Source organism: Blennius ocellaris, assembly GCF_963422515.1.
Source record: "Blennius ocellaris genome assembly, chromosome: 8".
Taxonomy (NCBI): domain Eukaryota; kingdom Metazoa; phylum Chordata; class Actinopteri; order Blenniiformes; family Blenniidae; genus Blennius; species Blennius ocellaris.
Window position 1 is genome coordinate 11,776,608 of NC_137657.1, and position 14,685 is coordinate 11,791,292.

General features: G+C 44.1%; 1 protein-coding gene across 4 annotated transcripts; it reads left to right on the forward strand.

The window, feature by feature from the left end:
• Window positions 1-706: 706 nt before the first annotated feature.
• Window positions 707-13,387, forward strand: arnt (aryl hydrocarbon receptor nuclear translocator). Of its 4 annotated transcripts, none has more exons than XM_080501390.1 (20): window positions 707-930; window positions 1,527-1,620; window positions 2,122-2,172; window positions 2,285-2,335; window positions 3,237-3,450; window positions 3,831-4,044; window positions 4,154-4,256; window positions 4,343-4,408; window positions 4,518-4,603; window positions 4,684-4,760; window positions 5,023-5,157; window positions 5,252-5,326; window positions 5,960-6,111; window positions 6,340-6,462; window positions 6,903-7,002; window positions 8,746-8,933; window positions 9,652-9,841; window positions 10,082-10,259; window positions 10,374-10,510; window positions 11,619-13,387. In XM_080501390.1, exons 1-20 carry the CDS (start codon window positions 894-896, stop codon window positions 11,700-11,702), a joined length of 2,355 nt encoding a protein of 784 aa, XP_080357516.1. In that variant the 5' UTR covers window positions 707-893; the 3' UTR covers window positions 11,703-13,387. The 4 variants fall into 4 exon arrangements, with proteins under 4 accessions (XP_080357516.1, XP_080357517.1, XP_080357518.1 ...); XM_080501391.1 differs by having other exon boundaries at window positions 10,085-10,259; XM_080501392.1 differs by lacking the exon at window positions 6,340-6,462.
• The last annotated feature ends 1,298 nt before the right edge of the window (window positions 13,388-14,685 follow it).

The window sequence follows — 14,685 nt, forward strand, 5'->3', positions numbered from 1 at the left end:
GAAATTCTTTTCTATATTGGGAGCTTCATAGCGTGGAAGACCCCCCCCCTCCCAGTTCGGGTCTGGTCTTGGGATGTGTTTTGTGCAGCTTGCAGACTGACCCTCACAGAGCTGACAGCTCTGAACACTGCAATAATAATACAGCCATGTGCACGTTATTAAGACAGGACACACTAACACAGACTATTGTGGGGAATCCAAGAGTTACTTTGTCAAGTAATTGCATTTGGCATGACAAAACAAAACTAATTGAAACTGACAGGCTTGATAGAGTGACTAATAAATGCTCAATATTTTTCCATTCACCAGTCATAACTAATAACTCACAGGAGAGGATAGAAACTTAATTGCAATCATGAAAAGGTTTACCACATAGATAGATAGATAGATAGATAGACTGGTAGTACAGTCCACGGTCACGACGCGTGCCGTCTCACCTCAGTCGCGCCGCACTGAGGTTTGTTTTGTACGCCTGCAGGTCCCGCCTCTCTCTGGGCGGGGCGGGGCGGGGAGCACCGTGGATTTCCCAACACGTGACGTCATGTGTCTCCGGCCGCGTGTCGCCCAATGGGAGGAGGAGGACAGATGACACCGCAGCTGCCGCCGCTGGCCCTGAAACGCCATCTTAATTAGACAGGGGGGTGTTTTAAACGGGGTGAGGGGGGAAGGAAGCGCTCTGTGAAGGGAGACAGGATGATATTTTAAGCCGCCGTTCAAGCCGCCTGTCTGGGGTAGTGTTAGTCATGGCTCGGTGTGTTTATCATACACATTAAACCAGCGCTCCCGTGGAGATCGGCTGGATAGCTGTGAGCTACGTCGCTAGCACAGGGGGGGAGGCGGAGGAGGAGGATTTTTTCTTTTTTTTTTTTAAGCGCAGCTGAAGTTATTTGTTTATGTTATTCAACACGGACATGTCTTCTTCAAATCCAGGTAAGGCGACGTGCAAGTGAATGTGACCGTTTAAACTCATCTTTATGTGCAGTTGTTAGTCAGTTATGAGCTTTTTTTTGTGTGTTTTTTTCCCCCTTTAGCGAAACACCGTCCTGCCGATAGCGTGACAGCGGGAGCTAATAGCTTAGCTTCAGCTCGCTGCTCGCTGCCTAAACGGTCGTTTTGTTAACATACTAGCGAGCTCTCAGTCTTTATACACTTGCGTGGTTAATAAATGTTCGTCTTGGTATTTATTTCACAAACACTGCGGGACCGGGGGAACTAATTGTGTAACGTGGCCGAGTGTCAAGTTGCTGCTGTCGCTAGAACTATTGGCTAATGTGCACAACAACGTAGGTGTATGTCTGCTACGTGCAGCTTTAAAGTTAGTCTAAGCTGTCCAGTCAGGAAGGGAGAGTGGTGTTTTTTGGGGGGTAATAAGTGAGCTTTAATGTACCACATGTGTCCTCTAAATGCATGTTACAGTCAATGGTTTCGCTTTTTTGTTGGGTTTTTTTGTTCGTGCTGGAAGCACGAAAGGAAATCACCTGTCATCTGTGCTACATTGCGTCTCTCTCTTACTGTGTTATTAATAGACTTACCAGACCCAAATCTGGGTATGGGGGCAAGTGGGACCCAAGCGGGTGGAGGGGCAGTTGTACCCAAAGGGACCAGTAAAAGACCAGCTGCGTAAGTGATTGTCACATGTCCTGCACTGATTTGGCTTTCTGTTCATAAGTACATAACAACACATCCTCTGTCATTCGAGATAATGCACTTGGCTTGAGTTGTTCTGTTATTTTTGAAATGCCACTCCTATTGATGCATTTTAAACCCGTGTATTCGTCAGATTGCATGTGTATTCATTAAGTCGTTGGTCAATATTCGCATTTCCCCTTTGATAGTCTGCGATGCTTCTGCTTTTAGAGCTGGACTCAATGGGTGTTTGCATTCATGCTTGGCAATCCATATGATCAGACACATGATTCTCAAACAGTGGCGTGGTGTGATTGCATTTGTCTTGCACCCAGCTCTAAAAGGACACTTGCCATGATGTTATTCCAGGTCTGATTATGTCAAAGACCAGTGTTGTTTACCAGTAACCATTTGTTGCAGCTCTAGTTGCCATTCATAGCCTTTTGGCAGTAATTCCATTAAAGTGATCTTGTGCCCTTCTCCTTCAATTTGCAGGCCAGACTTTGATGATGATGATGATGATGATGATGGAAGCAAGTTATTCAGGTAGTAGTTGTTGTTGTTGTTATTGTATTGCATAAAGCAAGATGAGCGACCATGACAGACAGTTTGATTTGTTTGAGCTGCTGAGATAAGTTGTTTCTTGGACTTTCCACAGATGTGATGACGATGCACCAGGCTCCAACAATGACAAGGAGCGCTTTGCAAGGTAGGAGGGTAAATTAGAGAAGCACATTGGTCAGGGGGTATAGGGCTCCAATAAAAACCCTGCCGTGGTTATCTCTCAGCTGCTCTCCTTTTTTCTTAGGTGAAACATTTTTTTCCCTCTTTTTTTTTTAGTTCCTTACTTTATTTTTGTAGACTTTTTGGGCCTGTGGTTTTAGTGGGTTGGTTTTATTTCCAGGTTTTTCGAAGACGATCAGAGTTTTGCAGATAAGGAAAAACTAGCCAGGTATGGCCTGTAGCACATGAGGGAAGGCTCCCTCTCCTGCTTGCGTCCACATCGACATTGAATGCACTTATCGAATCCTATCCTGTCCTGCTGGGATTCCCAGCACATCATCATTTTGACAGCACAGACTACCAGTGTTTTTGGCCGCTGTTCCTGTTTGTTTTTGGTGCCTGTCAGATTGTTATGCTTCATTGCCAAAGGCAGCCAGTTTTTTTTTTTTTTTTTCCCTCCTCAACCCACCACTGTGTTGGATGTCACTAACTGCTATGCTGTTTGTGTGAGTGAGGGACTTCTTTCACTCTTGTAATCCCTTCCTCTTGAGCAACTGTCCTCTCTGTCTCGTTTTGTCTCCCGCTCTCAGGAAAACTGAAAGGCCTTTCTCTTTCTGCACTGGCTCTCTTTTCTCATACAAACTGGCCATGACAGTCCAGGGTCTCTTGCTTTTTCACTTTCATTTTTACAGATCATTGACTACATATTATTATTTTAGCTTCTATTGCTTCTCACCTACTCCCATTTCTTCTTCTTCCTGGTTGGGAACATAACATTGTGACATTAACCGTAAACTCTACTTCATGTTGTCCACCTTTCCATCCGTCTCCCCCATATCGATCCCTCCTTTCCTCTCCTCCTCTGCCTACCTTGCTTCCTCACTCAGGGAGAACCACAGTGAGATTGAGAGGCGGCGGCGGAACAAGATGACCGCCTACATCACAGAGTTGTCAGACATGGTGCCCACGTGCAGTGCACTGGCACGGAAACCGGACAAACTCACCATCCTGCGAATGGCCGTTTCTCATATGAAGTCTCTGCGAGGGAACGGCACTACCAACGCTGATGGGTCATATAAACCTTCTTTTCTCACTGACCAGGTATGAGCAACTGCAGTTCAAAGGAATCTGATTAGAACATTTGCTGCTGAGACAACCACGCAGTACAGTGGGGATAACATGGAGCTTCACTGAAAGCATATTTGTTGTTCAACATCTTATTCTATTGGTATTTCCTCCAAGCCCTTGTCAGCCTGTAAACATGTGTTAAAGTGACTGCAAGTGAGCCTCCCTGTGTCACTTTCTGTTGCTGTGTAGTGGTGAAGAGAACAAAAACAGACTAAAGGAAACGGGCTATTGTATTTCTGGAAGAATGGGTCGCGTTAGAAAACAAAGCACTGTAATTTTGGGCTATTTATAGATGAGTTGTACTCCTGATCTCCAGTCCTCGATGACAACTCTTTGATGCTCCGTCTCCACAGGAGCTAAAGCACCTGATCCTCGACGCAGCCGACGGCTTCTTGTTTGTGGTATCATGTGAAACTGGCCGGATTGTTTACGTCTCGGACTCCCTGACACCCGTCCTCAACCAGGCCCAGCCTGAATGGCTGGGCTCCTCCCTTTATGATCAGCTCCACCCAGACGACAAAGAGAAGCTCAGGGAGCAGCTGTCCACTGCAGAGAACAACAACACTGGTATAAAACACACACGACTGACACAGACAGAAAAACACCGTGATGAGAAAGCATGTTTATATTTATGTACGAGGGAACAACGCATTTAGGCTCAGTTTGCTTTCAATAGGGAGGATGTTGGACTTGAAGACTGGAACCGTGAAGAAAGAGAGCCAACAGTCGTCGGCTAGAATGAGTACCGGAGCCCGTCGGTCCTTCATCTGCAGAATGAGGTCAGACTCCTCAAAGCGGTGTCTGTTTAACTGACAGTATTCCTATTGATGCAGTCGCCAATGTGGAGGTTTCTCTACGCTTGCAGGTGTGGCACATGTCCAGTGGAACCGCTGTCAATGAATAGATTGAACTTTCTCAGAAACAGAAACAGGTAACAGGAATTACTTCTTGCATACTTTTTCAAATTGAACGGACATTGCAAAAATGTGTTTAAATAAGTCATTTCAGGCACAGTCATGTAGTTTCTATCTTCACTTCAGGAATGGTTTGGGTGCCGCCAAGGAGGGGGAGCCCCAGTACGTTGTAGTCCATTGTACCGGGTACATCAAGTCCTGGCCCCCTGCAGGTAAACGGAGCACCTTTTGGGGTTTTTACGCTCACTGCCATTTGTTTCACTTGAAAATCTGAACTTGTGTTGTGTTCCAGGAGTATCGCTAACAGATGATGAAGCAGACAGTAATCAGGGGAGTCGCTACTGTCTCGTTGCCATTGGAAGATTACAGGTATGATGGAGGTTTTATGAGTGAATTTAAGGATGTGAGTGTGTGGCATTTGCTTTGGAAAAAAATTTAATCACTTATTCTCACTTTGTGGGAAACTCGTTGCACATAAAAGGCAGCATGCAGAAACGTCTCTAATACTTTATAACATGCACTGTATACACCGAGTTTCAAAATCCTTAAACGATGGCCTTTCGTAACTTGTGAGTGGACCTTCAATTAGATTCAGGAAACATGACTCGTGTTTAATTTTCTCTTTGTCCAGGTTACTTGTTGTCCAGGTGAAACTGATCTCAACAGCATCAGTGTTCCAGTGGAGTTCATCTCCCGCCATAACTGCCAGGGCATGTTCACCTTTGTAGACCACCGATGCCTGGCTGCTGTTGGATATCAGCCCCAGGTAAATACCGCTCCGAACCCCAGCTCCTTGTGCTAAAACCCATTAGATACGTCTTCATTAAGTTTGTTTATTTTCTCCTTTTTTTGTCTTACAGGAATTATTGGGGAAGAATATTCTGGAGCTTGCTCATCCTGAAGAGGTGGGATTACTGAGGGACAGCTTCCAACAGGTGGGCTGAGGAAAATGAGCTGCTTTTTAAAGACATTACCTCTTGTGTTCGAGGCGAGGAGGGCATTCATTTACCGTTTAAAGTATGGTTTGGTTTATTATACATCAGTGATGTGAAACGTACGTCTGCAAATCACAAAGATGTATTTCCGTAACGCCATTGACACTCTGATCAGTGATGGAATGGTCAAAGCGGTTTGGTGCAATTTACTGTATAGAATCAATCCAACTACACTTAAAATTTTTGCTTGAGTTGAGGAGCGAGGTGCAGAAATCAAAAGAAAGGACTTTTCTGAAACACGGTTTTCATTTGACAACTTAAGTGACGAAGCCACCAATTGAGTGGCATCAGATGGTATACATTGTCTTCCCACAAAGTGCTTTTTGTACCATATTTCTCCACACTTCAAATGAGCACAACCCTCACAGGCTTTAATGTACAACTAGAGAGATTATGACATGTTGAGTTTGAGCTGTAGGGAAGCTGCTTCCACTCTGACTGCCGTCTGTTTGCCCCGCCAAGCCTCAGCTGTTACACTGTTGTATCTATGAAACGTGATCTCTTTTCAGTATGTGTACATGTCAACCCTCTGCTCAGCGGTCGTGAGAGCATTGTGTACGTGTGTGTCCTCAGGTGGTGAAGCTGAAGGGTCAGGTTTTGTCCGTGATGTTTCGATTCCGCTCCAAGTCGAGGGAATGGATCTGGATGAGGACGAGCTCTTTTACCTTCCAGAACCCGTTTTCGGAGGAGATCGAGTACATCATCTGTACCAACGTCAATGTCAAGTGAGTCACACGCCGAGCACCATTACACAATCCAATGCAGTGCATAATGGAACCATTGACATCTTGAAATGGACTCTTGTGAAACATTCCTCTGTCTGAAAGCTCACCAATTATCTTCGACCCCAGTTCCTCTTCCACCCCGACAACAACCTCTTTTATAAACCCGCACACTGATCAATCTCTCCCAACACTTCTCCTCTGCGCCCGCCAATGATTGTTGGGCAATAGAAACTCGACTCAGGACCCCCTCACTCCCATCTCCTCCCCGGGGGCTTCGATGCCCCCCTCCCTGGGTCAGGTGAGCCCAAATGGCCCTCCTGTAGTGCTCAGCCCGGGGCAGATAGCCATCAGGTGAGGCCTGTACTGCCTGTCCTCCCCCTGCATGGGAGAGCAAGAGCTGCTTCTTCACGGGAGACTTCACTGTGTCTAGAAAGCTGTAGTCCTTCTGGGTTTTTTTTTTTGTCATTTCTCGCTCTGGTGATTCTTCCTTCATTTCTGTAGTTTTGGAAAAGAGCATGTCTCCTCTTTCTATTCTCATGGCTGGTATCACATGTCATAGTAGAAAATCAGACTTTTAACATAGGTGGTGTAGTCAGTGGTCTGTATGTAATAGACTTTTCTTCCTCGCTCTTTCATTATGTTGCCATGGTGATCGGTGGCGGGCTGAGTGCCGTTTTGTCAGCAGGTGTTTGGGATTTCTCTCGACATCGGAGGGCGTGAAAATGGAAATGAGGTTATTTTTAGGCTGACTCCAAATCAACACTCATCACCCATCACCTTTGCTCTTTCAGGCAGCTGCAGCAGCAGCAGCAGGCCGACCTGGAGGGAGGAGGAGGTGGAGGAGGAACGAGAGACGGCCTGTATGAGGCCGGACCAATCCCAATGTCACAGGTGAGGCTGCAGGAATCCACCTTTTGTATTATTCCCCACGGTTTTGGTGCCTTGGTCTTCATGACTGACATGATTCTTTAGCCAGAGATTGTTTACTTACCAGGAAAACGGCAGAATGTTGACAGAGCTCCAATATCACAACATCCTGCCGTTTGTGTTTCAAGTACCTAAAACACCTGGTGAAAGTTCCATGAGTTATTAGAAAAGTAAAGACAATGAGAGATGCCTTCATGTTTGTGTAACAAGAACTGGATTCTCAAAACTGGATTTGCCTCTGTCTTCTTACAAGTCAAGTCAAGTTATTGAGACCAAGAATCCATTGTCTTATTGTACGTTTAATCCTTCAGTGAAATGTGTTCAGCCCCATAAGAGGTGGAATTTCATGTATACTTAATTCTTTGGAAATGGCTGCAACATTGGAAAAGCGCACACAGGAACAAGTGGAACTACATAACATTGTACTGACAGTCTTGAAGGAAAACAAGATAATGTCAGCAAAGCGCACTGGGTTAATGAGACAGGCGGCCGTCGTGTTTGGTCTGATATTTGTTGTTGCGACATGACTGTAATGCCTAAACGTATAAAATCATATTGTGTTCATACGAGATCCTCTGTCTTGATCCAAGATGCATTTATTTTAAAAAAATGTTACACATTAAATATCCAATAACAATAAGCCAAAGTCTGCACGCACTATTGGTATTGAATGAGCTTTTTTGTTTTATCTGAAGGACAATTTCATACTAATTATCATGCCAGAGATACAGAGAACAAAGTGCTCATGATGCAATGAAACTGCACTTTTTATTTTGTATTTTTTAGTCTCTCTTGTACTTCCTTATACTTTAATTATACTCACTAAAAACACTTTTCCCCAAAGTAACTTTTCAATGTCAGCCTATTAAGGTCTAACCACTTTTGCATCGGCGAACTTGGTAAATATTTAGAAGCAAAGACCTAAAACACACCAAGCTTCATATAAACACTGGAGTGGAGAAACGACTGGACGTGTTTGTTTACTTCTTTGGGTCAAAGTAGTGGACGTTGACCTCCATCCGTCATCAGGCTGTCAGCATTATTTGCACGTTTACTCAATGTAGTACTGATTATCCCAGTCTGTTATTGCTCAGTAAGTATTCTCTCCATGTGTGTCAACGCTGGTACACACATCTGTCCTCTGTTGCTCTTCATTTGTTAATCGTAGAAGCTTTGAAATTGGATAAATGAAATTATTCTGGAGACTTTCAGCAAATCACCATTATAGATTTGTGATAATTAACTCTGTTTTCAATAAGACAAAAGGTCGTTTGGATCCTGCAATTAGTTTCAACTAAAAGACTTGTTTGCATTTTAGAGGTTTGAAACCATTTAGTTTTGCCCACTAATTTGCCGGATCATTAAATCAAGTAATTGTTTCAGCTTGATTGAAAATGTGCAATGCATACAAAAGAAATCAAGTTAAAATTGTTCACAAAGCTTCTTAATAGTCTTGATTTGCCACATGTGTTCAGTTTGTTCCTCCGAAGAGTTTTAAGCCACGTCTCGTCTCATTATCGTCCTTCATTTACCAAACTTGACTTGACATCAGCTCGAAATCTTGAATTTAGCTGCACTGGAGCCTGAAAGTGAATCCATGATTATAGGCTGTTGAACTTTTTAGTTCGGTACGACGGAGCGGAGTTGGTTCTGTATTTTCGCTGCGTGTTGGATTGATTTGTTACTCGTGCTTCTGATGGTCTTTAGATGCCCGTGCAGCCGGTGACTGCTGCAGGACCGGACCACAGCAAGAGCATGGAGAAGCCAGAGCTCTACCCTTCACTGTACCAAGGGCCAGATCAGGCCAAGGCCATGCCCTCCACCTCCACTCCAGCCACACAGATCTATGCGCCAGCCAACAACTTCCCTGCACCGCATCCCACCGAGACCTACAGGTAAGAAGCTTTTTCATGATCAACCTGATGCTAAATGTCATGTTGTCCTCGTATCCTGACGACACTGACAGGCTTTCACTGTGTGACACAAGCGTGTTGGTAATGTCAAAACAGTCATATTGAATAATGGCTGGATATTAAAGATTGAAGTTTGAATAAATCCACATGCCTCCATAATAAGAGGTAGTACTGGTTTATTTAGGTACTTTAGGTAATGTGAATAAAAATGAGGCTCAATTTTATTGTCATTTCTATCATATGTCACATTTTCTTGTCTTTTTTATTTATTTTTTTTCTGATATAAGTAGATTGTTGTCGTTTGAGGATAACTGATATTTGCAGCTCACAAAAGTGGATGACGAGCTGAAGTATATTTTCCTGTGAATTTTTGCCGTTGAAAGAACTGAACTAACCGGTTTATATAACCGACTCGTTTGCATGTCTCTATGTTGTATTGAATAATGTACAACAGCTTGTGGGAAAGCCACATATAATCCACATGAAGGATACTGAAGAACAAAGGATTTAAGTGGCTGCAGATGCAGCCTGACAAAAATTCTGTTCGTGTCGGAATGAACTCTCAAGTCCACGTTTGTCTGCTAAACCTCCAATTTTTATTTTTGTTTATTTATTTTTTCCTTTTTTTTAAATGTGCAACACAGTTTTCACATTGTGTGTGTATAAGGTATCTCTCACTCTGGTCCCTCCCCCCCTGCAGACCGGTCAGTATGACTCCACAGATGGCCCAGCCTGCTCACTCCGCAGGGCAGATGCTGGCTCAGATGTCTCGGCAGAACGGAGCGCCACAGTCCATTCCCTCCTCCAGCACCAGCAGCCCCCTCCACGGAGGGCCAGCAGGGGGCTGGCAGGGAGCTGGTGCTGGAGTCAGACCACAGTTCAATAACCAGGTGAGACAATCTGGCAGCTTTTCATGTCGACTTTCACTGTCACTTCGTTTTGTTGGGAAATGCACACGCACTTTAGGATTGACGCTAATGAAGAGCTCAAGGTGCAGGGTGGTTTTTTTTGGAATGAAAAGTTGTTTTTCTTGGAAAAGTACCAATATTTGACGTGTAACAGAGTCGGGTTTAGGTTGAGTTGTTTACATGTTTTAGTGGTTTTAAATGCGAGTCTTTTGTTGTGTCCAGCAGCAGGTCGCTCCTCAAGCAGCCAAAACCATGTCGCCACCATTTCCTCCCATGGGAGGGTTTGGGGGCGGATCCTCCAACTCGTTTGGCCAGATGCCAACAGGAGCTGCTCCCTCCGCCACCAGTGGAGCCAACTACCCACAGATGAACGCTCGAGCCAACATCAATAATACGTATGGTAGGTTGTTGGGTTTTTTGTTTTTTTGTTTGTTTGGTTTTTTTTACACACGTGTGACATTTCTTTGAGCCGTGTTGATGCAGGGTCTCACTCTTCCTCTGTACCATTCCCCAGATGGTTCCCAGTCCGGCGCACAGTTCCCCTCCCGAGCTGCGGAGGCAGTGTGGCCCCAGTGGCAGGGCCAGCAGCACTCGCAGAGCAATGCTGAGCAGCATCCGCATGCTCAGGGCCACCAGCAAGACATGTTTCCAGTGAGTCACACTGCTCTCTCTCTCATACATTTGGATTTCTTTCTATTTGAAGGGGGTGACGCATATTCATTAACATATACCTATATACAAGAGAAAACACATACACCTTCATACCACACACCCAGACAACTTGAACTGAACCCAGTTATTCTGTTGCCTAGCAACAACCACAAACTCGTCAGAAAAAGATCTTGCTGAAACGGCAGATAATGGAATGTAGTGAAACATCAGTTCATGACGATTGAAGGAAAAAAATGAAAGCAAAACCGTTTTTGTGTTCTGCAACAAAAATGTCAATTTTATAACGGTCAGTGACTCATGATTGTCTGGAGGATAGAACAGTTTTGGTCTTCTATTTCTTTTATCAGATTAAGGATAAAAATAAATGATAAAATCCTTGTAAAGGTTTGTCCCACTGCCATTAAGGTTAAACCAGTGTTTGCATACAGAAGCGTATTGGGGCCACTGAAGAAAAAAGAAAAAACCTTCATGCACTTCAGAAAAAGTCGAAAATCAAAGTAGAATTTTTTTTTTTCCCCACTGACAATTTATTTTATTTTATTTTTTTACAAAGTCCATCCATCCACATGCCAGCGCATGTGGCTGCCTCAAAATGCATTGCAGGCGGCTTAATGAAGTGGTGAAAAGATGCTTCAGAACAGGATTTGGCTCCTAAACACAGTGCAGTCGTCATCATTAGGACTATAAGACACAGTTGTAGCTTTGTTCCGACGCGGAAGTTCGTCGAGTTAGAAGGACAAAGGCACGGATCCTGGGGTGTTTATTAAATGTGTTAATGTCAGTCAAGGAAATGCTGTGTGAAATCACATGTCCATAAGCAGTAAGCAACCCCATGTAGTCAGAATTAAGTGATTTAACATCCATAGACAAATGAGTGATGGAGTGATGTCTCCCTGTGGGGGGGGGGGGAATTCTTCACTTTGATTTTCAACTTTGTTTTCTCTCTTCACTGGCCCTAATACTCTTCCGTAGTTTGCATGACTGTGAAAAGTTTTGTTTCCTTTTCCTCCTTGGAATACACGCTGTGTGTCACACGCGCCCTTGCGAGCGGTGAAATAAACCCGTCCGTCTCTTTCCTCCGATTCAGGACGTTTTGTCGATGCTGGATCAGCCCGCCAGCTTCAACAGCGATGACTTTGAGATTCCCTTGTACCCGCCGTTTAACGAGTGACCCGCTCCTCTGCTGCCTTCACCTCCGGACCCTCGCAGTGTCTGATCTTCACCCCGTGTTCTTCCTGCTCCTGAGAGTCGCGCGCTTCCCTTGCTTTGCTCGGCTTCAGTCGCAGACGGAGAGACCGCTCTCACTCTGGACCCCAACGTGGGAGGAAACGGTTTGCTTACTGATGAAAAGCTCATCATTATGACCATGTTCTGGCCGACGTAGGGAGATTTTCTAGCTAGTACTGCCCAAAGCTCAATAACCTATATTGTAGATATGTGATATATGGAATATATAAATAAATATATATTGAGTGCACAATCACATGACCACAACTTGAATAGGCTGCACACAAACACTCGGCACCACTCGGGCAAACACAGCAACTAAACTCGCGCACAAAGACCTTTTTATTCCGACACGTTTGTGGGGGTTTTTTTTCTCAGGCATCGATGAAGAGTGTATCTTGTTGTTCGGCCCTTTAGCGCGTGGAGTCGTCTCTCCAGGCCGCGACTTAAACTGTCGGGAAATTGCAGGGATCTACAGCTTCAGTTGCTTTTTTTTTTTTCTTTCTTTTTCTTTTTAAACGCCCCGCCGTCTCTGTTCTACATCCTCTGCATGTCTGAGCTGCTCCCTTCTTCTGCTTTACGTGGCTTCACATATAGATTTTAGCAGTTCCGTTGTTTTTTTACGTCTCTATTGAATCACGCGCTTCTACAAAACGGTGGCTACGTGCTGTTCAAGGTGCCCGCCGGACACATAGAATCTTGTATTTAATTTTTTTTTCTTTTTTCTTTGCCCACATATAAATGGAATGCACGTGTGTATGTATCGTGAAGTGGATCCATCCAGTATCGTTCTCAGCTGAAGGTCGCGTGGTTTCTGCCTTGCTTCATCTGCTTCTCTCTGCCGTCCTCATTGCGCTGGTTGGCTTTTTGTACACCTTTTGTAAAAGTGTATAAGAACGTGCAGCAATAATTAACAAGCAGGTATTGTGTACTTTTAAAGCCATTCTTTATTCAGATGTTTCTTTTTTTTTTTTTCTTTTTTTGTAATTATTTTAAAGTGGGGAGATATGGTAGAAAATGTTGATTTACCTGTTGTGTTTTCCAAGTATTTCTTTAGAAGTGTCCGCCTCCCTCTGATTGGTGTTTTTTATGGTTTGATCAGGGTATTCAGGATTTAAATGGAATCAACAGAGCTAAAAAAAATATATATATATGTGATCTAAGTGAGAACGTCTGAATTCTTTTCAGTGTTTGTCCTCTTATGTGACATTTTGGTGAAAACTGAATATTTGCCAACTGGACTTTTTTTTGTTTTTTTTTTCCTCTCTTTGTCGCAGCATTATAGAAGACCATCATGGGATGAAAGCCTTTATGAAATAACTTGTTTAATATGTGGAATTCAAACTTGACCCCTTTTTTTCAGTTTGTGTGTTTGTACTGTTGACATATTTGTCATGCGAGATTGTGTAATTGTATGTAAACCCATGTAGATAATTGTTATTTTATCTTCCAGGAAAGGGTATGTTGGTGAATTGTTTTTGTTAAAGCTCAACCTGTCGCTATATATCCAGCTTTTTTTTTTTTTTTCCACACTTAGAAACACAGATATATAGATATAAATATACTGTATATGAAATTTTAAATGAAAAACGGTTTGTTTGTTTTTTTTGTAATAAATTGTTATATTGTCAAATATGAAGTTGTTCTGGTGAGAGTGTGTTCCTGGTGGTTGTTTTTAAAGTGAGCGCTGTGGACACAAGTCACGTGTGTTTCAGTGACGTCCACACATGGACCGACTTCCTTGTTTGAAGTTCTTTTATTCACTGAAGAACCCAAAAGGCCCGTATCCATTTTCTTTCCTCTTTCTGCGTGTTGGTGAAGACGCCGATCTGTGAAGTGTCTCCTGGGATCAGTTTCCATCTCTTTCACAGCCCGGGGGTGAGAATGGATAGAATGAAAGCTTTGAGCGACGTCCGGCTGGTTTACGGTGTCTGATGTGCCCCGTTTGGGTTCCGCCTGGGCGACGGCCTGTAAAATCCTGTGTCTGTGGTGTGCAACACATGCAGACTCCTCGTCGGCCTTTTGGAGCCAAACCCGTTATTTGCATGGAGTCACTTTACTCTTTACTCATGTGTGTGTCTCTGTCTGTGACATCAGAGTACAAGCAATCTGCATTTTTTTGGGGCCAGGATCAGTTTCCAACCCCTCTCAAGTGGATTGCCACTCCAGCGTCATATCCTCTTTCTCCTCTGCAACCCCTTTCGTTTCTTTTTCTTTTTCTACCTTTAGGCCAATCTGTGCTCGTTTGTTTGTTTTTCCTGCATCATAATGTGATGCATAATGCTTCATAATGTGAAAAGAAGTGACAACACTGGCTCAGCACTTAAAGTTTCACTTCAGATTTAGTTGGGAGTTTTAAAACCTTGTGTGCAGCTTGGTCTCGTGTCCGTATCTTGTGCTGACCAGAGATCATGTGACTCTTGTTGTGTCACTCCCCGTGAAGCTGTGGCCTCCTGGGGAGATGCCTGGGTGGTGTCCTAATCTCAGGAACGGCCTGATTGTTACCAAACTCCTTATCAACTATACATGAAGGACACGGGTGCCAAACGGGGCTACGCATGTCCGCCAAGCCGTCTTACCTTTGGGAGGAGGGCCGCAGGTGTCAAGACCGGGAGGAAGAAGCATTAAGACGGAGGAGAAGAGAAGGGAAGGATGACGCTCCATGGTTGTGTGAGCATAGCAAAGCCTCTGAAGATCTGAAACTGCCAGGAAAAGTCATCAGGGGAAGAGCAGTGATGCGATGAAGGTCAAATCCTTTTGAAAGACTCCTTTTTGGAGTTTGTTGATCTCCTCGCTATGGACCCTCCTCTCCTTCCCGTGGCCAAGCTCGACGTGGACGTGGACCTCGGTTTTGCCCTCTTCTTTTTCTTCCTCCTCTGCTTCTTCTTGTTGGCGACCATCGTCCGTTGTGCTCATACTGTGCTGGA